Below are 26797 nucleotides of genomic sequence, written 5' to 3' on the forward strand. Positions count from 1 at the left end.
TATGAAGAAAGCTGAGAGAGCTGGGGCTGTTTGGCCTGTAGAAGAGAAGGCTCTGGGGTGACCTCATTGCAACCTTTCAGTACCTAAAGGGGGCTTGTAAAAAAGATGGAGAGCAACATTTTGCTCAGTCAGATTATGACAGGACAAGGAGGAATGGTCTTAAACTAAAAGAGGGGAGATTTAGATTTGATGTTAGGAGGAAATTCTTCACTGTGAGGGTGGTGAGGCACTGGGACAGGCTGCCCAGAGAAGCTGTAGATGCCCCATCTCTGGAGGGGCTCAAGGCCAGGCTGGATGGGGCTTTGGGCAGCCTGGGCTGGTGGGAGGTGTCCCTGCCCATGGCAGGGGCGTGGAATTGGATGATCTTGAAGGTCCCTTCCAACCTGAGCCATTTTATTATTCTGTGATCTATGACACAAATCATAGCTCACACAACAAACCAGATGATGACTGCAGAGGAATTTTGCCGGGGCCTAGAGCCTTATGACATTACCCAACATAAGGAGTTGGTTATTCTTTAGGTGTGTCTATCTTTGAGCTGGAGATGATGTTACAAAGTTGATGAGACATAAAAGCAATAGGGATTTCTTTCTAGAAAATAACTGGAAAACTCTGAAGAGAAACTGCTCCGCTTTCCTTCTACTTTCCAAAGTTATTCAGTTCTTTCTGCAAAGAAATATGCCTCTGTGCACTCCTGGTAAAGAAATATGTTTGCTTGTGAAGAAACAGCAAGTTTGATAAATTTAATTTACTAAAGGAACCTATCTGCAAGAGCACATAACTGTTTATATCAAAAGAAGTAACAATGTTTTGGAAAAATAATCAGAAATTTCCATAAAGCAGAACTTAGTTTTTCTCTCATATGAGAAGTTAACCAATTTCCACACATTGCAACAAATATGCCTGTACACTTTTATTTCCTCAATATATGCTTGGTTTCATTAAATTTCACTGAGCCAAATCATATATATTTCTCATCAATATAAATTTGGCCAATCTGCAAAGTCTGAAATACTCTCCCTGATGTAATTTTACTAGTTACACTGAAGTCATTAGCTGGCATTATTCTTCCATTTGAAATACCCATAGGCATGATTCTAATTTCGCATACGACAGTTAAGCTTCTAATACAAACAATTACATGTTCCTGGTGAAAAACTTTCTGAATGCTAATGTACAGCAGAAATCATAGCCCATTTATTAAGGCTTCAAAGGAAGTAGACAGTAGTTAAGAGTTTAATTTTTAACCTTTAGCCCTTATGATACTTATTGTATATTTAACGTTAATTTAAACACTTTCCAGAATTGACACCTTAGCTATGACTCCTATGCTTTTGAACAGGCATAATAGAAACATTTCAAAGCTGGTCTTAAAAGGGATTAGTGCAATAACAGTTCTGAATTTAGGAATTAATGTATGTTAGGAGACACAAGTTCTTTCCTAAAACTTTCTGTAAATAATGACATGATTTGTAAAACACAACATGGGGAAAGAAAGTATATAAAAATACGTAATAATTAAAAAAATATATATTAAGGGTTTTCTTTAGAATTGAAAATAGAGTGGTTTATTTTCCTATATAATCTGCCAGTGGCATCATTTGGTAGATGCTGTTTCCTTTTCAGCCTTGCCAGTGGTGCAGATTTGTGCTCGTTTTTGACCATCCCTCATTAGGAAAGAGATGTGTGCACAGGTAACAGCACTCAAAAGTGTTATCTTGAAAAAAGAGCCACTCCTGCTTGTGTGTGGGTTTTGATTCACAGCAACAGCTGCTACATTGGTGCAGGAACAGTACCAAAAGATAAAGATAAAGAGCAATAGAAATTTGTCCAACTCTCCTGGCTTTAAACCAGCAATCTGACAAACTGGCAACCAAATTAACAATTGTTTAGACGTAGTAAGGAGTTGGTAGTAGGTCATTTTTATGGCTCATAAGCTTTTAGAGATTCTTTTTTATTTTATTTTTTAGTAATTTTTAACTTGTTTTTTACTCTTCTGATAGCAATCTCCAGTCAACCTGATAAGATGCAATCACCTGACTGCCTTGTTCATCAGTCAAGCAGCTCCTGAGGCAGTGCTACGAAGAGGCTGGACCTCCTTACAAAAGCATGTCAGCATTCTTTACAGCAGTGGCAGCCAGCAACAATGCAGGATTTATTAACCAGAGAAGTTTTAATTGAATTTGATATAGTACACAATAATACAATCACTGTATTGTCTGCCGTGGCATTTGATTTTGTATTAAAATGATAGTCCTAAATATTTTTCATCATGCTATACAATATTGTATGTGAATAATTATCACAAAAGTTGTCTGAAAATGGCTTTCACCCACCTCTAGAAGTTTTGATCTTTTTTTTTTTTTTTTCTTTTTCCCCACTGAGTTTACTTCAATGACATTGCCTCACTTTCCAGCATGGTTTTATAAACAGACAGCACATACAATGCAGGATGTCTCCCTTATTATGGGCTGAGGTGACAGAAACCAGGAATAACAGAGAATCTGCAAGAAAAACAGTTTTGGGCCCAATTTTCTGATAAAGGAGTTCTGATAAACTTTCAAACTTCACAAGGTTATCTGAGCCATTCCATTAAAAACGTCTCCTGCCAAGTGCTGAGCAGAAGGTCTCTTTAGCTGGTATTCTCTGAGTTGCAGCTGCAGGTCCTCCATGAGGTGGGATTATTCATTAGATATAATCCACTAAATTACTCTTAATTAGTTTTTAGATTATTCAGAATTTAGATTATTCACTGATGGCTGTGCCTGCATTGAGGGAATATGTAATAAAAGCAAGGACCACCATTTATTTAAAAAAAGAATCAATGACATGATTGGTAACAACCATATTTAAATCTTGTAATAAAATATTTATTCTCATTTTTGTACAGGGAACACGTGCAACACAAGCAGGAATGATGCTAATTTATTCAGATTACACCCCTGCCACTTTTACATAGGCTAACCATGAGAAGAAAAAAAGAATGGTATCCACGTACTTTTAAAATTTTGATGTCTTAGTGCTGATTGCACTGGTATTTTATGGTATACAGGCAGCTGGTGAGGCTCTGGTGTAGTAAAGTGGTAAAGCGATGCTTACACATAAGCATAAGAATGCCATTAGAGCTGTGATTTAATTTTTTTAAATTGTGGAAAGAATACTAAAGAAGGACTTTCTTCTCCCTGACACTAGGATGCTACTGGCTAAATGTTGATGGTCCTGTATGAAGTGTAGAAAACGTACTGATTTAAACATAAAAAGGTTTTGGAAAATATTATCCCTTCTTAGAGAAGCAGCCCTCAGTTACCTCTTTCCCCAGAGTCTACTCGCCCATTGAGACCGATGGTAATTTCCTGCTGATCACTTGGCTTTCCCTTCTGGAATTTATATCCTTGGAAAGAAACACTTTCTTCACGAGAGCAAACAACCACAGGGCTCATTTACAGACAAAAAATAATAATAATAATAAAAGACTAGAGAACTGCTCCCAATCTGACTTTAGCAGTGCTGAGTATATTTATACATCCACGTGACTGCAAACATTCAAACAGAAACCAGCTCGTACCTTGAGAAAATTTAAGATGGGAAATTCTCTGAACCGTTCCTAAACTAACAATTTCCTGTCTCGCAGGTTCTCAAGTGAAATGCAGGTGGCAGGTGGGGAAAGCAAGGGAAAATGTATACACAAAGGCAGGGTTACCCTTCGGTTTTATGAGCCTCAAGCTCAGAGCTGAAACAACTTGCCTTTCTCATGCCCTCCTGATGCTCTCAGTGTTGCTGAGGCCTGAGTCGCTCTAAGGGAGTCCTGAAGCGTGTTAAGACAAGGGTGAAAAACACCCTTGTGTTTTTCACCTGTGTCTAACAGGTGTAGGGTGAAGCTTCTGAGCCACCACCGTAACTCCCAACAAGACACACATCATGTCACGGGGTGCCTTCTGCTATTTACACCTTCAGAGGGTTTGTTTGTACAAGACTGCAAGATTTAATATCTGCTATCACTTGTGGAAATTAACGGGTTTTAAAAAGCAGTTGCACAAGCAGGTGTAGTAAAAAGCAAAGACTCAGATAGCACAGCCAACCAAACAGCCTTTCAGATTGGTTACTGGAGATTTTATTGTGTTAGACATCCACGAAAACGTTAGCAAAAAGCAACACACACAGCAGTTGAGGCTTTTTAAGTAAGAATTTCTCAGATACTTTCTGGAAAAAAAATGTCAATAAAGCGCTAAATGAAATCCAGTAAAAGCATGTAACGTCCTCTGCTTTAGAAGAAAAACAAAAGTATCAGGTAATAACGTATCTTGGCTAATATTGCTTTCTGTTCCAGGATCTACAAAAGTAAACAAGATACCCATTCATCATTTGCCTGGTACATGAACAGCTCCTTTTAAATGTTTACACACACAGAAAATTAACTTTATTCCAGAGCTGTTCAAAGGCGCTACTTACTTTATTATTTTTTTTTACTTTCACACTAGAAAACCAGCAGGCTGCATTAGCCTAGCATCTTATATTAAGTCAACATATATTTAAATACCTAGCAATAGAAAAGCAAAGCTTTTTTCTTCTTTTCCTCCTTCACAGCATTTGCCAAGTTCTATAAAGTTACAGGGGAGCTACAACTGGGAATCTGGAAATGAAGACAAGACAATATAAACACAATATTTATTATTAACTTCTCAAAAACTGCATTAAATTCCTGCATGCTTATGAACACAAGAAGATCCCACTGCCTTCATGCTGTTCCTAAGGAGTGGAGATACTTCCCCGTGATCATCTTCGGCCAAACAGGTGACTTTTGGGGAGGTGGAACACCACAGGCAGCCAAATCCAGTTCTTGCTGGGGAAGCAGGCTCTGGCAGTGACCTATGTGCCCTCTGAAACCTCTAAATGAGTTCAGTTTTTCCATACTATTTATTTCTCCAACTATTTGCAGAAATTGCCAGTTATTTTAACAGCGGAGAGCTACAGAGCATGAAAAAGCTCGTAGAGTGGTGGTGGTAGCTGCTCTAAAAGTTGCTGCTTCCACAGGCAGGACGTGAGCAAGCCTACAAGAAACCTAAGTGTCTTCCAGCTAGGGTGCAGAGCATCAGCCCTTCCGCAGAGAAGCTATGGATCCACCCAGCAAAACTGATCTCTATATTTTACGAAACAGCTCAAGATACCGTTACGGTTCTGTATATAAACTCATGCTTTTCCATGTTTAGATTGAATTGTTGGCATGTTGTTTATTCTTTTAAAATGTGGAACAATTTCTACTGCTCCAGGGAAATTTTTTGATTTCTGCTGACAAACTGCATGGTGATGGAAATCACCACGCACCTGAAAACTACACCTTCCTTGGGACTGTGAATTACCTCTTGAGTGCCAGATGAATTCAGGCATTATGCCTTTCAGATACAATGCGGATTTCTAAAATCCAGCAAACCAAGGGGATGAGAGGGCAAGCGATAAAAGTGTCTGCATGACTCAAGCAGTGACATAGTACAATACTAAGCTCTATAAGCAAAGCATTTTGTAATTACTAACCTTTAAACACTTTTCTAAAGAAGCAATATCTTGTGATAATGATGCATTTCCTAGATTAGGAAACTTTTACTCCCATACAATGTTTACTGGAAACCTATTAAAGACCGAGTAAGATATTTCTGCTATTGAAAAAAATCTTTCAGGTATTCTTTACCACTATGTTGATGAAGAGACTGCTCTTAAACGTTTGCTGGTTTCAGTAATTATTTCTGCACATATATTGCTTTTTCTTACAGACAGCAAAAGTTTTTTTTTGGGGTGTGCATTTTTTTTTTTTTGGGGGGGGGAAGGGTTTATATCCACTTCCCCTACTTTCTTAACCACCATCCATTGTCAAAATATAACACGGATCATCACACACCACTCTCATCAGAGCTTGATTGAAGGTTGTACAGGGAACATGCAAATTGCAGACAATTTTTCTTACAAACTTCTAGACAACGAAGCAACTCCTGCTAAAGTACAAACATGAAGTATGGCTGTTTTTTTTTTTTTTTTTTTTTTTTTTTTTTAATTTATTTATTTATTCCTGATTTCAAGAATGTAAATTAATAATTTGAGTCAAACAGTTTGGCCTGACTTTACTTTGGGATAAATGAAGTAAAAAGCAGCTAAGAAAAAAGATACTGAAAAAAACTTCTAATGAATATGGAAGGGTAAGTAAAGAGACTGTCTTCTCCCCTGACTAACCTATTGTCAGGTCATATCAGTTTATGCTGCTTTCCCTCATATGCCCAGTAGTCACATATTTCAGGCAGCTCGACTGAAATCTGGCAAGGTAGCAATAACACAAGTGTTGGATTTATATTTTATAAGACACAAAATGGCATCTTGAGGCTTCTTCTGGTTAGCTTTCTTTCTCTCCTCGCTGTTTTTCACCACGCATACCTTGCCGCACGCATCTCAGATTGCTGCTGTCTTGTCACCGTCCTCCCAGGGAACTGCAAAAAGGAGTTGACTTAGAGCTAGAGGTCCTCTGGGGTCTTACAAGCATAATGTTGACTCCACACCTGTATGACCTTTTTTTTTTCTTTGAAAGCAATGTCAGTAGAGGTCACAGACACATCCTGTGCTGCTTCATATTCCCACACAACATTACAAGGAGGTAGCTGTTACCCTCACTATCCTAGGAGCTGCAAAGAAATGCAAAAAGCAGGGATGAAAAGCCAACTTGAACCTGTACAATGCACTTTGTAAAGCCACTGAAGCATTGCACAGAACCTCTTTGCCCTTCTGGAGAGCAAGAGCCCTTCAGACACAGAAAATGAAACCAGATTTATCCAGCAAAGAACATGGTTTTGAGAAAGCGAGTCAGTGATGGCTGCTCTGTCCAGGAAGAACCTCAAGACCATGTCAAAGGAAAACAGGGAGAGCAGTTCCTCCATTCTCCATCAGGCAGAACTGACGCTTTGTCTCATCCCAGATGTCCTTGAGGCAGGACAAAAAGAGATCAGGCCTCAGCACTTGCAGCAAGGAGCTTTGTGCATTGCTAGAAGGAGCAATCCTGACACTGGACAGCATTTGCAGTAGCAAACAAGCCCCTGGTCAAGAGTTTCTCTCAACAGTTACAATGAATTTCTGTGGCGAACATTTGTCAGACTACTGGACTGTTGCTTGTGAAAAAATCCTGTTAGGATCGGCACCATCTGCCAACAGCTCTTCCTTTAGTTGACTATAGCAAGGTAAGCACTTGACTGCTGGAATTGATGGAAATGAACAGTAATGATTAGAAAACGAAAAAGTAGATCGGGAGGAGGTCACCCTTCCCCTGTTCCATGTTGTACAAAATTATTTCCTGAGACTGAGTTCCTACCTGTGTGCTTGTCCTATTTACCAGCGAACCTGGATGTCCGAGATAGCAGAACTACTCTTGACACCAAGCGAGATGGCAGCTCAAATCCCAGTGCTGATGCTAAATCCTTCTTCCCTATCAACCTCTGCACATTGATTTTAAGAGCCGCCTTTCAGCTCAGCAGGACATCCAGCGATGGGTGTTTGGCTTTATGGAGAATTCTAGAATTCAGGCTTGCTGTACCTAATGTTACTTCACAAGCAGTACCAATGAGCATCAAGCTTGCATCTCAATTTCCAGCTGCAGAAAACAAGGCTGCCAAATGCCAACTTGGAACATGGAGCTCCTTGGCAAACTGGCCTGCAGCTGAATGGATTGGACAAGCCTTGAGCATGACAAAGCAACACTGGACACAGCGGAGCAACGCACAAAGAAATTGCGTGGAAGTGTAATGGGGGTGAGGATGCACAGGGAAGCAGGACCCAAAGGGCACTGCTCAGCCCCAGAGGTTTATCCATCCACAAGTCCCACACTGAAGGCAGCAAAGTGGTTCTGAAGACTCACAGATGATCTTGGTATTCAAACAAAACTAAAAATCTAACAAATGAACTAATATTTAATAGATTCAGTAGTCTGCTGAGAAAATATGTGATGGAGGAGCTGTGCAAAACACTGGAGATAGATGTTTGATCATAACTTTATTATATTTTCGCTATTACCTGGATATGGCCCATTCCCAGAAACAAGAGTAACTCATTCTTTATCTGGAGTCCAACCACAAACAAGAGTGCTTTAAACATGATCCCTTGCCTCTTGCACTGACACTCTAACCAACTGGCTACTGGCTATTTTATGAAGCTATGCAACCTTTCTGAACTCAGGTGGCTTTTTGTTCTACCTGCATTTGCATCAGAAAGAATAGCGCACACAGTTTTGCTTTTGGGGTGAGCACAGACATATTGATTCGAGTCTTTTGCGCTATTCAAGACTTTGTCTTGACCGGATCTTCAGGCAGTACGCTGGGAAGTCACGCAAGCCTCAGCACACTTCAGAAAACATCATGAGGAGCCACTCTGAAAACATCACTGAGGTGAACGTTACCTGGTACACCTGTGAGAGGAGAAAAAAAAAACAACAAAAAAAAAACACATGGGTCAGTCTCACGAGTACACGATGATGAAATTAAAAAAAAAAAAATTAAAAACGAGGGGATGGAAGCAGCAGAACATCCTGAATTTTACTGAATATCCTCTGCGCAGCTCGCCCTTAGCCCTCGTTAACCCAATTCCCCAGGGCAGCCGTTGAGCGGCCGGGCCCCTCCTCTGAGGGGAGGGGAGGGGAGGGGAGGGGAGGGAGCCCTCCCCCCCCCCGCCCGGTCACGTGACGGCCGCCGGGCGCCGCTCCACCTGTCACGGAGGCCCGCGGAGGGGCAGCGCGAGCCAGAGCCGCCCCCCCCCCCCTTAGGCCCCGCCCCTCACCGCCCGCGCGCGCTGCACGCCTCGCCACGCGCTCGTCCGTTGGCGGGGCGGCGGCCGACCAACGGCCGACACCCCCCCCGCACACACGCTCCAACCGTCGGTTAACGGCGGTAGGGAACCCCTCCCTCTCGTCGTGCCGTGCAGTGCCACGGGGGGCGGCCGCAGCCGGGCTGAAGCGCCCTTCGTCTCCTCGCTGCCGCCCGCAGGCAGCGCCGTGCCCGCTGCCCGCTCCGGGAAGCCATTATCGGCCGCCTGTGCCAAGGCGGCCACGCCCCGCCAACGGAGCCAAGCGAGAGGGCGGCGCGGCCCCCGCCCATCAGGCGTTACGCGAGGGTCTGGCAGCGATGGCGGGGCTGAGGCCCGCTGCCCCGGCCCGGAGCCCCCGTTACACAACTCCGCCCGCCTCGCTCCCCAAAGCCTCCCCCCACCCTCTCCGCGGCTCCCTCCGCTTTTAAAGGCGCCCTCGTTTGACTGACAGCCCGCCCGCCCTCTCACCATCCACCGATCCCCTTGGTCCCGCCCCCTCCCTCCTCCTCCAACCAATGAGGCGAGGGGGGCGGGCTGCGAAGCGACCGTACCGCGGCGGCGGAGCGCTATGACTGACGTAAGTCAACAAAGGTCACGTGCGGCGCCGCGGAGGCGGCGATTGGCCGCGCGGGGCAGGGGCGGGGCGCGCGGGGGGGGGGTGGAGGAGGCGCACGGCGCTCGGCGGCGGTCACAATTCGCGCAACTTCGCGCCGCGGCCGCACAACTCCGCCGGGGCGGCCCCGTGAGGGCTGGGAGGGAGGGGGGCGAAGCGGCGGCACGGTGCAGCCCCGCTCCCCTTCCCTGCCGCCTCTGCAGGGCGCGGTGGCGGCGATGTAAACACGGCTGGGCCGCTGCCTCCGCCTCCTCCTGGCCTCCAGCGCTGGGGCTCCCTCCCCCTCTCCCTCCTCCCTCCCTCCCTCCCTCCTCCGAGCAGCGGGGCTTCCCCCCGCCTCCCTCCCTCTCCCCTCCCCCTCCCTCCCTCCCCCTCCCTGCCGGCTGTTGTTGTTGTAATAAAAGTTGTGGTGCGTGTGCGTGTGTCGGGCACCCCGCCCCGCCCGGCGCTGGGGGGTGTCGGGGGGCTCGCGAGAGAGGAGGAGGAGGAGGAGGAGGAGGAGGAGGAGGGTGGTGGCGGAGGTGGTGGTGGCGGCGGTGGGGGGGGGGGGGGAGAAGAGAGAGAGAGAGAGAGAGGAGAAGCGCCTGCGATCGGCGGTTTTTAATTACGCTGCGTTTCCATGAAATCGTGCGGAGTGTCGCTCGCCGCCGCCGCCGCCTCCTCTGCTGCTCCTTTCGGTGATGAGGAAAAGAAAATGGCGGCGGGGAAAGCGAGCGGGCAGAGCGAGGAGGACTTCGCCAGCTTGACAGCCGACGAGAGGGAAGCCCTAGCCGGCCTCGACAGGTACCCGCTCCCCACGCCGCCCCGGCCGCCTCCGCGTCCCGGCTCGGACCGCGCTCCCCCCCCACACCCCCACCCCAACCTCAGCCCTCTCCCCTCCGCACCCCGCTCCTCTCCTCTCCTCTCCCTGCCCGTCCCGTGCCCGTGTGTGCGCCCGGCCCCGAGGCCGCGCCGTGCCTTGGCGCTGGGCTGCGGGAGGGAGGGAGAGGAGAGGAGAGAGAGAGAGAGAGAGAAGGGGGGGGTGGGGGGCCCGCGTCTCCGTGTGTCGCTAACGCCTCGCTCCTCTCCTCTCTTCTCCTCTCCTCTCTTCTCCCCTCCCGCAGCCGCCTCTTCGGCTTTCTGAGGCTTCATGAAGATGGCGCCAGAACGAAGGCCTTGCTGTTAAAGGTACGAGCGGGGATGGATGGGGAGGGGAGACCGCCTTGGGGGGGGGGGGGGTGAACGGAGGGGGAGGGGAGGGAGGGAGGGAGGGAGCGGGCCGCTCCCCCGAGTGTGTGCGAGTGAGTGTGCGTGTGAGTGTGCACCGGGCCCGGGCGAGGCTGCGTGTGCGCGGGGCACCGCCACATCCGCAGCCCCCCCCCCCTCCCTCCCTCTCCCCTCACACCGCTCCTCAAGGCGGGGGGGGGGGGGGTTGGGGGAGCCGCGTCCCGGCGGGGCTCGTCCTGCCCCGGGCCGGGCCGGAGAGAGCCGGGGGGGGGGGGGCGCGGGGGCGGCTGGGGAGAGAGGGGAGAGAAGGGGGGGGGGGGGAGGCGGTGAGGGAGAGGGGGGAGGAGGAGGAGGAGGAGGAGGCGGCGGGGGGAGGGCGCGCGCGAGGCGCTGCTGACGTTGGCCTCTCCCCGGAGCCTCCCTCGTGATTTTGGCCCCGCGCGGCGGGGGCCGTTGGCGGCGCGCGCGCTGCCCGCCGGCCGTTGGGCTTTAAAGCATATCTTGGGGGGGGGGGGGGGGGGGGTGGAGAATAATAATAATAATAAAATAATAAAATAAATAAATAAATAAAAAAGCGGTGAGGAGGGGACACCGCGAGTGCGGGGCGGCCGCGGGGACGGTCCCAGCCGCTGCCGGGCGGAGCGGTGCGGTGGGAGAGACGGTGCGGGGTGCTCCGGGGGAGCCGCGTCCCCTGCCTGCCCCCCCCCCCCCCCCCATACACAGCCCTCAGCCCTCCTCCTCCTCCTGTTTCCCTCCCCGCTGTCCCGGCTCGTCAGGGCTGCGCGAAAAGTTGCGGGCCCTGTCATTGAGTTAAGTAATGGCTGCTCCCGTCGGCCCAAGATGGCCGGACAGGGAGGAGAAAGGGAAGGGGGGGGGGGGGGAGGTAAACACGAAACAAACAAACCGAGGCGCCTCGCCCCGAGCACGGAGCACCCCCACCCTCCTCCTCCTCCTCCTCCTCCCTTCTTCCACACGCACACCCCCGGTGAGCACCGAGGGGAACTCCCGGCTGCGCCCCGAGACTTGGCTCCGGCCGCCCCCCCCCCCCCGGCTGCTCCCCGGCTCCGCGGAGCTGCCGTCGGCCCTTATCAACCTGTAGCACGTTGGAGCTGCCGGGCCGCGAGCCGCCCACAAAGGCTGTGCGGGGCCGAGCAGCGGCGAGTCGGGTCTGGAGCCTGCGCGCGGGGAAAACACAAAATAATGATAATAAAAATTGGGCTCTGAAAGCACCACACGGCCGAAGCAGGGGGTGCTCTGTTCCTCCGGGTCCCGCTTGCCGACTTGTTCCTGTCAGGAGCTCCGCGTTTGACACTTTGTTCAGCCTATTGTGTTGTGTTGTGCCCGGGCTCTGCGCGGATATTTTCACGTGGAGATATTTTTTTCTTCCCCTTTCCCCCCCCCCCCCCCCCCCGTATTTTTGTTTTATTCATTTTTGCTTGGTTGATCTGGAGCCCCAGCTCCATACTGCGTCGGATTCGGTGGCTTAGGCCCTCGGTCGTGCTTGGATGTTTATTTCTGGCGTAATTTGAAAAGCTCAATGTCAGGACGTGGGGGGAGGGACAGGGTGAAAAGCAAGTACACTTTTCTTTGTGCTTATATTAAAAAAAAAAAACCAAAAAAAAACAACAACACAACAAAACAAACCTCGCTATTTCGGTTTGATTTTTGGAGTTAGCTACTAAAGTATTTTTCCAGATAAAAAGGTAGGGGAGTGACACGTCAGACCAGTTAAATAACGTCCATTAACTGTTAGTGGGCTAGAACTCAGGTCTGCGGAGTGAGTGCTGCTGAGGCTATCGGGAGCGTTACAGAGAATCGTATGGGATAGAGCTTAAGGAGGCCAGCTGGAGAATAAAAGCACCGTATTAATTAGGTTCTGTCACATAACATCACTAGGTTAAGTTTTATTTTGCATACTGTAAATTTAAGGAAAGTGGGCAGCAGTTCAGCACGTTGGATTTTGAGTTATTTCTTGCCTATGATGCCTTTATTTTTTTTATGTCAGTCAATTACAGTTTTAGTATTTATAGTCTGTGTTAGGTCAATGAAGTTGTGCAGCTTTTTTGATATTTTTGAAGTACGTTTCTGGGAATGCTGTTGAATCTTCTCTTACTGCATCAGTGTATGACTCCATGGAGCGAATACTATTTATTTTTCTAGATTTTGATACTCCACCTCGGTTTTCTGACAGTGTTTTGGATGTTTATGAATTGCATGCTGACTTAGGAAGCATGTTCTTTGTAAAAGTTGTCACTGAGAAGAGTAGATTGTTGAGGAAGTCGATTAAAATGTTACTGTTCAATGCAAAGATGTTTCAGAGGAATTTCATGGCTTGCACCAGATGCAGTTTTGTTCATGCCTTTTCCCTTCTTGGAACACAAGTGCTTCAATTACTGTTATCAATAAGTAAAAAGTTGTTATTTTTGAGATGCTTGTTATCCAAACAATTCATTTATCTTTTTTTTTTTTTAGTGTGTATGTGAAGCTTTATAGGTTCTGTAAAATCTACACCGCAAGGGAGGGTTTGCAGTAATTATTCTAGCAGACCATTTAAATCTCACTTAATGGTCATTTTTGTCGCAGAAAGTGTGGATGTACATGTGTGCATTTAATGACTGGGTTTTGCAGGGATAGCAACAAAATCTTTCCTTTTGTGCATGGAGCAACAACAGCTAACAAAGACCCTGGGCTCCATAATTATGAAATCCTAACAGAGTGATTTAGGAATCTGCAAGGCAGCGCATTGTAAAGTAACGTGAGGTTTCTGTGGAAGGCTAGCAGGTAAGGAAAGTCATGGAGCCATGTTTCTGGAGGAATCCTCCACAAAGCCAAAAGAGTGTTGGGGCTTCCCGTAAGGTGGGAGCAGCACATCTGCTGTGGAACCCTCTGGAAAGGGGGAAAGGCGGGGGGGCGCTGCTGTGATGCCTGGCCACTTTCCCCGTGGTCAGGGTGGTGGGAGCAGTGCGTGTGTCCCTAGGGACTGGCAGGGGGAGGCGGAAACCTGGGTCCCCAGTGTCTGGGGAACCTCTCCTTTCTCTGCCCCAGCCTGTGTGCAAGCAGCAGGGCTTTGGCATGCACTTGGGTTCGGTGTCTCAACACCACGAGGTGCTGCCCCAGTTTTTAGGGGGGTTCACTCTGCAGGAGGCGGCGTGTTGGCTTAAGCTCTTCCAGGCCAAGCAGGAGATCGCGTGGAGCCTGAGCCGGGAGACCTCTGGCTTCGTGAAGCCACACCCTGGCAGGGTTGAACAGTAAGAAATCCGGGATCTCTTCCAGGGATGGAGGAAGCTTCGTGTCCGGAGCTTTAACGTAGCTGTGGGTTTTGTTCATACTGCAGATCTGGAGCAGAGTCCCTGTTTTTGGTAGTTTCACTTTGTAGGATATCTGATCGTAGTGGAATGAACTAAACTGCGTTCTGCTGCTGGGTGTAACGAATGAAAAGAGTAGATATGACATCAGATCTATACAATATTTATGGGGAGTATTGAAGATACTGAGTAAAGGTCAGCGGTACTGTGTTGTTGCTCCGTGTATTGGATGTGGGATAAGCCGGTAAAAAAAAATAAATCAAACTTTTATGTAATTGTGTACGCACTGCTAGTATTTGTGACAAAGAAATAGAATTTGCTGTTGTCAAAAACTGTTTGTTTTGCAGAAAAAGAGCTTGAAAATAATAGTTTGCAGCTACTGTGGTTTTGGGGTAGAAAAGAGGGGAAATTGAAAGAGACATCTCCTTTCAAGGCAGTTGAAATGCTGAAAATCCAATGTAGCTGGTCTCGTTTAGGCGAAAGTGCACGCAGTTGCACTTCTGTAGTTGACAAGATGTGAAGGAGCAAAAAACCCTGCTGGTGTCCTGATGTTTCTTTCTCCCAGAAAGATGTTTGTTCTCACGGGAGGTGGACCTGAAAATTACTTGGGGGGGGGGGGGGGGCACATGCTGTTTTGGAAGTGAACTGCAGTTTCCTTTTCCTCTTTATTCCTTTGATTATTATGGTGGTTTTTTTTAATTCTATTGTTTTGCCAAAGTGGACTCTTTTTTCAGTGACAAATCTTTGTTTCATAAGCTATAATTATTTGGCTCCTATACAGATTTAGGTTGATGTAGTTGGTCTAATTTATTGGATTTAAGATGTTTGGTAATTCCTATTCATTGAGCTTAATCAGTTTGTCATATCCTGTGGACAAAATTTGAAGCATGTTTCCATTTAACAGTATTGATGTCGAAGTCGATACAAAGAGAGATGAAATAGTTTCTTGTAATATACCAGTTTTAGGTCTCTGTTACCTTTTGGGGTTTTGTGGACCTTTTGTTTTGCAGCTGATTTTTAAAAATCATGTTTTCTTTGTGCAGAGGCCACGCGTGTTGACAAAAGTAACAAAGCAATCATCTGTGCTTTTATTTAGCATACAAAATAAGCACACAGAAACAATATTCTTTCGCCTTCGTTATAATTGTAGGTGTTACTTGTTTAAAAATAGTTCTGGACAGTGTGAATTAGTATATAGCGACTTCGTCCCTTCGGTGTTGACGTTAATGTTAACTTTCTACAAATCTATAATTAAATATCCTCAGTTTTAATTGTAACAGGCTGCTTGAAAAATAATTATGCAGGAAAACATTTTAACAGATTAGTCTAGGTGTGGTAAAGTCTTTTTTTTTTTTTTTTTTAATTTAATAACTTTGGAAACGTTTTGGCTTAATTTATTTTCATCAAAACCAAGAAAAATTGCTTTAAAAGTAATTATAGTGTTAGCCTCACATAATGGCAGTGCTGGGAATTGAGAAACTGGGAATTGGTACCATGAGACATTTGTAAGCCATTCCAGGAAATGGGAAGCCTTTCCAGGTTCTGTAAATTTCTGTCTCAGCTGGTCCTATGTTTTATTTTATTTTAATTTATTATTTTTTTTAAATGCATTCTGCATTTCTTATTTGCTTATCAAGCATACTGGCTGTTAATGTGGAACAAGTTGGAGTTGGTTAACGTTTTGCGTTATTGTGTTAGGGGTGGAACTGGTTTCGTAGCCCCTCCTGAGGGTGCCTGGAAGTTGAAGGATTTGAAGTAGAATTTGTAACTGTGTCTATTGGATAGCTGGGAATGATGTACAGATTTTAAAGATCAGTATTTCTCTGCATGCTGCTCGTGTTTCATGCTAATATGGTGGGTTTTTTTAGGATCCAATTAAGGTAACGGATGACACATTCTACAGTTCATGGTTGTACCATGTTTATACTTTGAAATTGCAATATTTTAAAACAGCCTATATGATATTTATCTATCTTGGTACTTAAAGACTTAATTATATGCTTGCAACATTTGTATTGCATCTGGTATTAAAAATAACTCTTTTTATATATATATGGACATTGCACAGTACTTTTTGCTCAAGTATGAGCCACTTGGAATGTTTTCATACTTCTCAAAGCTGGTGTTTAAGGTGTATTTCTTTAAAATAGTGGGGTTTGTTGCTTAAAACTTAGATTTTTGAACATTTTGGCTCTTTCTTAAGTTTAAAGTGCAGGGTTGTGACTGCTTCCTGAGGGCAAGGAAAAAACTGGTAAAGTTAAAATTTTACTGTTGTCATTTTAATATATTAATGAAAAGGTAAGCAGGGACCTTATCTCTCCAAATAACATGATTTTGTAGAAGTTCAGTTAAGATTGCAGGAAAACTTTAATACTGGTCATTGGATTTCAGTAAGCTTTATGTTCTCTATCAGGAGACTGTCATTAGGGAATACAAATACCAAGAGTTTTCTTTGTTACGCAGTCTTTCCATGTTTTTTATGGAATAAATGTTGCTACATACGGCATCTTCTAAGTACTTGTCTACCTGGTCTGTGGAGGCTGAAGTGGTACATTTCTGGAAGTGACACATATACATAGACTTAAGACAATTCATGCTCTACTACCTTAATTGTTAAATAGACAGGGCAAACAGTAGGGATGGTGAAGAAGAGAGAAATACTGTGTTAATATCTTCTGAAGTAAGTGTTGAAAGCATCATCTGAAAATCATACTGTGTGCTCGTTCTACGTACCATTTTAGAAAAGAGTAGATTGTCAACTCTGCTTGTAGAGCCATTTGTTTTCTTTACGTTTGTACAATCAGAGAATATTAAGGGGAATTATGGAAAATACTTATGGCTATGAAGTGATTTTATAGTGATTAATGTTTATTACAAGACTTCCTGGTACCAGAATTAAATGCTGTGGCCCACTTTTTTTTTTTTTTTTCTTTATCCCACTGGGAGTTAGGCGAGTTTACGTTCTGTGGAGAAATTAAGCTTTGGTTTCCAGCCTTACAAATTCATGAATTAGGCTTCAGGTTAATCATGGTTAGTGAACAAAAATATCCTTGTTCTTGGCCCTCAACTGAGAGGGTTTTGGGTAATGGGAGAGATTTGGCAATACTTTCAACCTATTGAAATGGAAATAAACGTGTATTTGTGAAAACTAAAATGGTTAGGTAAAACCAGTTACTGCTGTAACAGGGGGTTAGATGAGTTTCTGCAGAAAAGGGCTAAGCAGGTGAGTGGAGGGTCTGAAGTGAGCACGTTGCTGAGCAAGGCGACAGGTTTCAGCAGCTGTTTGGATAATTCCAGAAGCTGATCTGTTGTCATGCTCACGCTGACTGCTTAGGGGTAGGTGGGTGCGTGTGTATGTATGTCAGTCCCTTAGTTCTGACCCGACTTGTGTTTTACCTGTACAACTGGTGTAAGCTACGTTTGTTGCAATCTCCCTTCCTGGCGAGGTTCTCCAGCTACTCTGTTGAAATGTAACATTTCAATAATCTATCTGCACAATTAGAAATGGAAGTGATGCTCATTAAACTTCAAGTAGCATTATAGGGACCAGTTGACTCGTTGTTACATGCGCTAACAATGTTAATCCTGTTCAGTAGCAGAGTACCTCTTTGTAGTTAAACAAACAAGACAATGCCCAACGCCGTGGGCCTGTACGGAGCCCTACAGAGGCTGTCAGGATTTGTATAGAAGTACCTGAAAGCATAATCTTGGTACCTTACAGAACAGTTTTGTTGTAAGGAAGGAAAGGAACTGTGTTTGTTAATGTCTAATCCGAGTTTGTCAGACCAGAGGAGTCCTGTAAAGTAAGAGAAGAGTTAAATATTTTATTATATATGTTATTGGTTTGCAGATAAGCGTAATAAAGAAATCACCCTAGTAGTTGTAATGCTTCCCGAGGAGAGTCTGTTTTCAAAACCAATCTGCTCAAAGCCTGCTTTCAAAACTAGTTCTGTTGACACCCTCAGAAGTACTGTGTGCCTGCCATTTGATAGAGTTTGCATTCGAGCCTAATAAAGTGTGTTGAATGGAACATCGTTGAAGTCAGCTAGGGTATTTTTGCAGCGAGTGGGGTGGGTCAGGTATTATTCTTGATACCAGATACTATTTTCTGTATCTAAAGAAAGCTGGGGAAGTGTTCCCTGTGCAAATAGAGCACTGTGTGAATGAATAAAAAGTCCCTTCAGCGCGTCTGTGAGTTGCAGAATGCTCTTGCTCAGATACTTTCACTTTAGAGTGCAAGGGTGCATGGATCGCCGTCAGAGCTGTTCTGACGAAATAGCTGCCTCTACGGTTCTTGCATTCGCTGCATAGCATTCGTGGAAGAAGCTTGCTTAATTAAGTTGTATAATTAAGAGATTTTTTTTTTAAAGGGAGTGACTAAATGTGTTATGAATTACAAGCAGAACACTATATATCTACATGTGAATTTCCTTTGTGGTAAGTTGTTAAATTAATTGTTGTTTGTTAAAATGGCTGTAAGTCATTTCCTTTTCTCACAGTGGTGTTTTGAGGATTATGATTCACTTTTCAATATAGATTGGCTACTAAGTTCTGAAGCAGATTGACTCGTGGATATGCTTTTCATTAAATTTCTGGTTGCATTTGAAGAATTTCAAAATTCTGAACAATTTCAGGATATCATTTTTAGCATTAGTAAAAAGTTCCAGTGCAACAGCTTTTAAAATGGAGCCAATAAATCTTTTTTTTTCTGTAATATTGCTCCTTTCATTGGACTTGCCATTTTCACTTTTTACACGAACACTGTTTTATGATTTAAAAACTTACTTGCACGAGAATGTAGAAGATAATAGTGAATTGAAGTTAAGGCTTTAGTTTTATGCATTTTTCCTGTAGGCAACAGAATTTTGAGTAGTCTGCGTGTGTTTTTGTCCCTGCGCTGCTTCTCATATATGCTCGTAAAACTGTTTTTGGGGTCTGTGCAGTAAATCAGGCTGGAGAACTGATTCAGATTAAAAAAAAAAAAAAAGTTAAATAATTTTTAAAAATAATATATTTTTTTTTCTTTTAAAAAAAAAAAAGGAAACCCCTTAGTTTTAAGAACCAGTACAGTTCATAGTGCAGACTCAAAAAAAAAAAAAAAAAAAAAAAAAAAAAAAAAAAAAAGGGTGCATTTTTGTAGTAAGAGAGATTTGAGAGCCTACCTGGTATGCATCCCTCTTAGTGTGAGGCAGTCTCTGGAAGGGATGTTTGTAAAATGTGCTGAGGCCAAAAGGATTGGTCTCTTAATTTCTTAAGGGAAGCACAAGTCGCTGGGATTATGTTCCTTTTGGAGAAGAAGGGTGGAGTGAGCCCAGCCTTCTGGGAAGGTTTTTCAAAAAGAATATAATGTTACAGCAAAAACAAGAGGTTTGCAGTGAAAGAAAGGGACTGGAAGAGAGGTTGAAAAGGAAGGTTCAGGAAGAGTGGGAAACCAAGGAATTAAATAAATGACATGGTGATGCAGACAAAATGGGGTGGTGGTGGCAGCAAAGCAATAGAAATTACAGAATATTTATATTTAGTCTCTTCTGCAACTACCTGAGACTTGGTCCTGGCTACCATCTAACTGTTACTCCTAACTTAAGGTAGCATTTATGCAATTAGGTGCTGTTCCCTGCCTCAAAAGGTTTTAAAAGCAGGGTAAACAGGAACAGAATAGGCTTAAGAAAGTTAAGGAGGGTGTGGGGAGAGTGTGAAAAATCCCGAGAAGTAACATGCCATCAGTTCTGAGTACAGTCATGCCTCTGCTTTCTCCTGTTTCTGATGTAAAAGTAATGTATGGTAGACAAAGCAGCTCATTTTGCAGAAACATTGGCTGTGTCTTTATCATCTACTGCTGCCTCCCTTCCCCCCCCCCCCTTACCACCTAAGGAGGGCAAGAGCTAAGAAACCTGCTGCTTCTGCTTTTTCCTTGAGGTGAAAATGAAGGCCAAGAAGAAACTGTCACGTGTCTGTTCTTAAGGCCTTGCTGCCTTCAGATTTGAAGGATGGAGAAAGCTGAGCAAGTATGGGAAGTGTAGGTGGATATGTTAAAAGGGCAAGAAATAGTTTTAAGTTTGGAATTTGAAAGCTTGAGTAAGGGAGAGTGATGCTGATCTTCAGGATGCACCAAAGCGTAGAAGGAGTACAAGGCGTAGTGGGAGGATAAGCAAAATGGAAAACATCCATTACATAACATCAGAAAGCGTGTCACAGCAGCCTCTGATAGGAAAGAAAAAAGTGGAATGGGATTGGGAAGAATGAAGAAGTATAGAAATTGAATACATCGGTTGGTAAACTGTAAAAGAGCTGCTGGATGCGTTACAGATACGTAGCTAAAGGTAAACGAACAACACCGTTTCTGAAACCTTTGTGCTCTTAATCCTTGGTGGGGTGAACAGAAATGTGTTGCTGTCTGTGTATTTGTGAACTCTCCTACCCTCTCTGGGTTTAATTATTGGGAAGCCAAAGACTTTGAATCTGTGATTTCATGAACGCTTGTGCATTGTAAGTTCTCAAAAACCAGAGACTCAAACTCATTGAAGGGGCATCTGATTTGACGTGTTACCTGTTAAAAAGATGAGCAGATCAGGCTTAAAGACCCTTTTGTGCTTTTTGAAAAACAAAACAACAACAACAAAAACTTGTGTTTATTTTTGTTTACTTTTAAGAGAAATTGTTCTTTTTCCCTTTCTTGGTTCAAAGGAAGGGGTGTGACTGTAACTTCTATAATTTCTGGAAAAAAAATCCCTAGTTAGAAACTGTTGTTCAGCTAATTTTGGATCAGAACACTACATAATCCTCTCCTCAGTGCTTAAGAGTTGGTAAAATTAAATAAATAAAAATATGTATGAAAACAGAAAAAGGTGTGAGAGGGATGCATGTCTGAGCCAGCCTCTTCTGGCCTCTTTATGAAAGTCTTCAAACATGCTCTTAGCATAGGAGCACATATAATATAAATCATGAGTTAACTTTCTGAATTGTAAGGGAGGGCTTTCTGAACTGTCATTACTATATGGAGGAAATGAGTAGCTGAAATGGCTTTAATGCCTCTTTTGTTTACATGTAGAGAGGATTGAAGTTTCAGATGCCTTCATCCCTGGAGGTGCTCAAGGCCAGGCTGGATGGGGCTTTGGGCAGCCTGGGCTGGTGGGAGGTGTCCCTGCCCAGGGCAGGGGGGTGGAACCAGGTGGTCCTTAAGGTCCCTTCCAACCCAAACCATTCTGTGGTTCTGCGATCAGATGCTCAGAGCAGAATGCAGTTTTCGTGCCTACATAAAATGAGATGACAGATGGGTCTGTGTTAACTAGTGAGCAGCAAAAAGTCTGATTTTTAACCATAAATGGACTCTCTTAACCTACAATTTCACATGTTAAAGAAAGTTATTAGATTTGGCGGTTTTCTGGGATTAGTTATACACTGTCCATATTCGCTGTTCCAGTGGGATTTTTTTCTACGCACAGCATCAATATGAGGCACCTTTTCAAGTTTATTTGATCTGAATAATTTGAAAATAGTATTAGCGGTTGAACAAGACGTAGAAAGGAGACACATATTACATTAAAGAAAATGGAAAGCCCAGCAGAAGTTACATTGTGGTTTAGAAAGCTATTGCAGAGAGGTCGTTGGGATAGCTGAAGGAATTGTGGAAGGTTGTTTAAGGATTCCTTAGATAATTGTGCGTGATAGGGTTAGGATTGTTGTCAGGACTGCGATGACTAATCTTGATGGTTATCTTCAGTTAATCTGGGAATGTAGGTGTATTCAGAGCTGCCTAAGGAAGAAGATGCAATAGGAATATTGCAGTCTATTTGTTCCCTGTCAGTAAAAATGCTGTCGTCTCAAGTTGTATTTTTCTTTATTAGTTGATTTTCGTCCCCAATGGCAGCTTGTTTTTTGCTTTTGAATGGTAGGATGTTTTCCTGTAATGCCAGTTGTGAATTTAGAGCTTTCTGGCATTGTGGCCAAAAATCTGAGAAAAACGATGACTCCATTATACCCAGTGAGAAAGGAATCTTTTGTACTACTTACTTTTAATTGCTAATTAATCTAAGTCCTTGGTAGTTCGAAAGAATGGAGTAGCTTATGCCCTCCTCTTTAGACCAGCGTTTGCTACTCAGATGCGGAGACTGGTGGAAGGGGTAATTTTTATTGTGATTTCTAGATGCAAGTGATCTTCCTGAGAAAGTGGGTGAGCATAGGCATTTTGTACCAGATGCTCTTGGGATTCAGGGAACGTGTGGCACCTGTGGAACTGAGGAACAACTGGGGACTTTGTGCTTCTTGTGAAGGTTTCACAGCCCACCCCAAAGCCCTTTTTGGTTTTGCCTCACTGCTCTGCTTCAATTTCTATGTTTAGTGATAACAGGTATTTTAGATCGTCCAGGCAAGCAGCAGAGATCTTCTATAGAGAAAGCTTGTTGATATTTGGAGATTGTTTTAATTTCTTCTAGATTTTGTAAAATATGAGTTAACGAGATTAGACTTCAGCTTCCTTAATAGTCAAACTTTAGCTCCAGTATGTTAGAACTCAATTTTGGGGCGGTTACTCAGCACAGATAGGTAGGAATTTCCTAACACCAGGAAACCGCCTCCTGAGCAGTGGGTAAGCAGATCTGCAGACTTACCAACTGAAACGAGGAACCAAATTTCTACTACAGGTCATTCCACAGCTTTTTCCTCAGGGGCTTTCTCACTTCCAGAATCAAAACTCAAAAATGGAACAAACTGATTCAAAGCAATTCATTAATGACTGGCTTGATGTCTGTCAGGCTTCAGACAGCTGGAAAGGAGAAAAACGTCTGCTCTGATGACTTAATTTTCACTAATTTTCTATAGCATGGGAGAACCTTTCCAGATCTTTGTCATGCTCTTGCTGAAACTGATAAAAATTCTGTGTTCTCACAAGCAGGCCACTTGTTTTGCTTAGCACTTTTTTTTTGCCAGTGATTCTCTTTTCTAAATAATAATAAATTAGTGAAGAATAGTATTTATTAGTACCTCTGCATATTGGTACCCCAACTTTAAAATTAGTGTATTATGAAATCTGGATAACTTTGTGCATACTTGGGTCTCTACGTTGGCAGTACCTACATAGAAGTTACTCTTTTAACATCATTGCACTGTTACGTGCAATACCAAAACCAGTAAGAGCGCTCTGCTGCTGCCCTAGTCAGAAGGTTGAGCCAAGGTGTATGAGTTTGTCTTACCCTGGTGCATGAGCAGGCAGAACTTGGTAGAGCAGAACTGATACTTTTTTAGAGTAGGGATGCTGCCTGTAGCTGTGGCTGTCTGTGCTGTTGGGATATTATTTGTATTAATTTCAGTTTTCAGTGTCTTCCGTGTTTTCTGCAGCACGAAGAATTCCAATCAACCTTAAATGTTGTTATAAGTAATGTAGTTTAGAGCCCAGGCCAATGTGATCTTGCTACCTGTTATCTCAAATGACCAGAAAAGCGATGTAATGTCTTACTTATTGTGCAATGATTGCACAGGAATTGGCTATGGTTATGCAAAAATATTCTCTACATGAAAACTATTCAGAAGTGATAGCTTTTAAGGAAATAAACATTTGTTGGAGCCTTAATAAAAGGTGCACTGCAAGTTACGTGATTGCCAGTTAATGCATGTAAAATTTCCCTGCCAGGATCGTGGTCTGAAAGTGTGTGTAAGAGAAATGTGTTTTTAATGTATGTTGCTTTGCAGTTTTGAAACTCTTCTAGGATAAATAATCCTTTTTATTTTAGAAGTACTGTTCACATTTTTAATCTTTAAACGGAGTTATTTCTAAGCTTTTTTTAAAGGGCAGATTATAGAAATGTGAGAACTGCAGTGACAGTTAAATTTGTATGATCATATGTGTTTCTTTTGCATTCTATAATACTTGAAGGTTTCAATTTTAAAAAGGAACTTTAAAATAATATTCTGGCACTCTTTTTTTTCTGCGTGTGTGCAGATTCTTTACTCTTCAACTGCTGTGTCAGCCTACATTTTGATTATAAGCTAGTAGGTTCCTTTAAAAAAAAAAAATTGGTTTGGACAAAACATTGGAAAATACAGTTCTGTGGATTAAATCTGCAGTGTTAGAAGAATGAAGAGTGTTATATAGATCTGCAGATAGAAGAACATGATTAAACAACTGGTACATTTTTAAGATGATGCAACCTTTATGTAACTTGATATTTGCTAACCTGGTAGGTCATTTAAATAGAAGAAATTCCCATTTTGTTTAGAAGTTAAAGAAATGAGTTCCTAAGCAAGTGGGGCAGGTACCATGGTATTGCCTCTCCTTCCACAGTCAGATCCCACTGTTTAAAGTGCTGCTTCAGAATAATTTTGGCTCTTTGTGTGAAGGTGGGTTGTATTTCACTGAAATGCACGTTAAAAATAACTGTTGGGTTTTCTTCATTTGTATCAAAATCTTGGCATTTGGTTTTCCCTTTGGTTGGGTCTCGTTATAGACTTGAAAGGAAGATTCCCTGAACTTTGGCAGAGGGATGCCTGTTGGGAAGCCCTCCTGCACAGTGCTTGCTCAGGGGATTGAGCGACACCACGAGAGGTGGAGTTTCCATGGCCAGTTGACGTTTACTGCAGAGAAGTGCCCATGAAGTTGCACATCTGAATGGAGCTGTAGGCCTGTGTATACAAAGTCCTCTTCAGCTGGTTAATAGCAGCTAGAGCTTAAAGCTCCGTTATACGAGAGATGTTGACCTCCTTAACCTCTCCATCAACTTAACTGTTGCATTTTTTTTTCTTGCCCCTTCTGTGGGGTGTGAAATCTTAAATTCTCTTTGCACCTAACCCTCTGTCACCTAAGTGTTGCGGTGCGTGAGGTGTGGGTCCTACGCCTGCCTGTAGCGATGCGAAAGGGTGTGGGCAAGGGGAAGGCCCGTACTCCTTAATTTTAGAAACAAACAGTTTGAAACAATGTTTATTTTCAATATTACTAATTAGGTGCTTCACACTTCTTTAAGTCTACTCCTTTGTCTTTCAACTAATATGGCAAGTAAATATGCAAGAAAAACCTAATTGATTGTGTTAATAGCGCTTTTTAATATACACATATAGTCTGGAATAATCCTCAACATGGTTTTCTCTTGATGCAGAATGTAAGTGCTTCGTGGTTTATTTCTGTGCACGCAGCCTGCGTTATCTATGGGGAAATATCTTGAATTTAGCGTCAGCTACTTTAATACGGGCAGTATGTAAAAGCCTCCAGTTTCCAGAATAGGATGGTTTCACTGTGGACAGTCGGAAAGGACCTGAAATGATCTGAGTCCAGCTTCTGAACAGTGTGGTGGCCGAGCTCGTGGAGGTCTGGCTTGTGCCCTGTGTCCTCAGTGAGTGAAGTGTGAGCTTGTGTCCTCCTAAGCAGATGTGAACCATTCCAGAAGCCGTACAGGTAGCGTTACCCAGAGCCATCTCAGTGAGCTGGGCTGTTACCTGTAGCAGTTCTAGGCCTTGGAAGTGGATTCGCATTTACTTTATGGAATGAAAAGTAAGAAGAGCGTTTGACTTGCATGGGTGGAGGGAACAAAGGGCAGAAGATGCATGCTTACCTTTTCTTACTTGCTTAAAACTACTGTAACCAATGGAGGGAGGGTCTGCCAAGAATTTGGGAAGTAGCCCACGTTTGGGACTTAAATTTCCCCATTAATCGTGCACTCTTACATGTATTTGTCTGAAATATGAAAGGTTTTGCTTCCTTCAGGCAATGTGATGGAGGAAGGAGAGGAGATCACAGGACAGAGAAGGCTTGTAATGCTAATCTGGGGCAAAGAAATAAACCTTGTAGTGGCTTTTTTTTGTATTCTAAATTGCAAACTTCCTATTATAGCAGAGCAGTATGTGATACTTTTTTTTTTTTTTTTTTTTGCCACACCTGCAAACTTGTATGTCAGGTATAAACTGACCAGTTAGTTGCATCTGGCTTGTAAGGTCATGGGGTTGGCGAGTGCCATGGGTTGTAAATGAGTTCTGGAAATGTTTTGATTCAAGCATAGCATTGGGGGGGGGATTGAATACACAACTCATGAGTCGGTTGAAACTATTGCTGAGTTCTTGGAAGGGAGAGGATGGATGCTTGAGAATCACATAGTATCCTTTAACTAGTGACAGCTTTGCTGTATGCAGTTTCTCTGGAATACTTAGATTGTTGTAATAGGATTATTTCTTTTGTCCCTCACCTGTAAATTCAGTGTTAACAGCAAAAATCTTGGTTTATGCAGTTAACTTTGCCCTGTGGTGTTTTGTGTCCTTCCAGACTGGTCTAGCAAGACTTTCGAAACTGGGAAATGAAATTGTTGTACCCATGGACATAACTTTAGCTCTGGCTTCACTGAGTGACATCCCCTCCTTCCCACGCCTGTAACATGTGCGTGCTCATTTTCCTACTGTCTGCAGCTGGAGAGGAGCTGCCCGTGGCATTCATGTGGTTCAGGTTTCAGGCTGCTTTCCACCAGGAAGGCTGTATGCTCTGCTTTTTCATGAACTTTTTTTTTTTTCCTCATACCCAGCGATTTACCTCTCCCACACCAACTTTGCGAGTTGCTTGTCACCCTCGTCGTAGGCAACTGCTGATGGTCACAGTGGCTTAGGTGTCCCCGAGCATTGCTTCTGCCTCTGCGTGGCAGTGCTAAATAAATCATAGTGGCTTTCTTGAGGCACCTAAGTGTTTTTTCATTTGATCATAGCAGCAGTCAGGCTGACAACACTTCTCAAGGGAAAGTATCACACCTAACATAACTCTTTTTTTATTTTATTTTTTTTTGCTTAATACCTTGACTGTAGAGGACAGCTACCCCTTACGCAGCTAGAGTACTAATAGCAGCTTCCCAGTAACTGCTGTCAGATCTTTGTGGACAGGACT

The 26797-nt window shown here is 43.7% G+C and overlaps 1 protein-coding gene across 15 annotated transcripts in view; it reads left to right on the top strand.

Annotated features, from left to right (window-relative positions):
* Positions 1-9490: 9490 nt before the first annotated feature.
* Positions 9491-26797, top strand: part of KDM6A (lysine demethylase 6A) — a 152639-nt gene continuing 135332 nt past the window's right edge. For all 15 annotated transcript variants that reach the window (XR_014316996.1, XM_082754203.1, XM_082754210.1 and 12 more), the window contains exons 1-2: positions 9491-10222; positions 10543-10606. Coding sequence is in view for 14 of the 15 variants with exons in the window: in XM_082754203.1 (XP_082610329.1) it covers positions 10059-10222; positions 10543-10606 (228 nt within the window). In the remaining variant the exon portion in view is untranslated. The remainder of the gene's footprint in view (positions 10223-10542; positions 10607-26797) is intronic.

Source organism: Aythya marila (assembly GCF_965140915.1).
Source record: "Aythya marila genome assembly, chromosome: 1".
NCBI lineage: Eukaryota > Metazoa > Chordata > Aves > Anseriformes > Anatidae > Aythya > Aythya marila.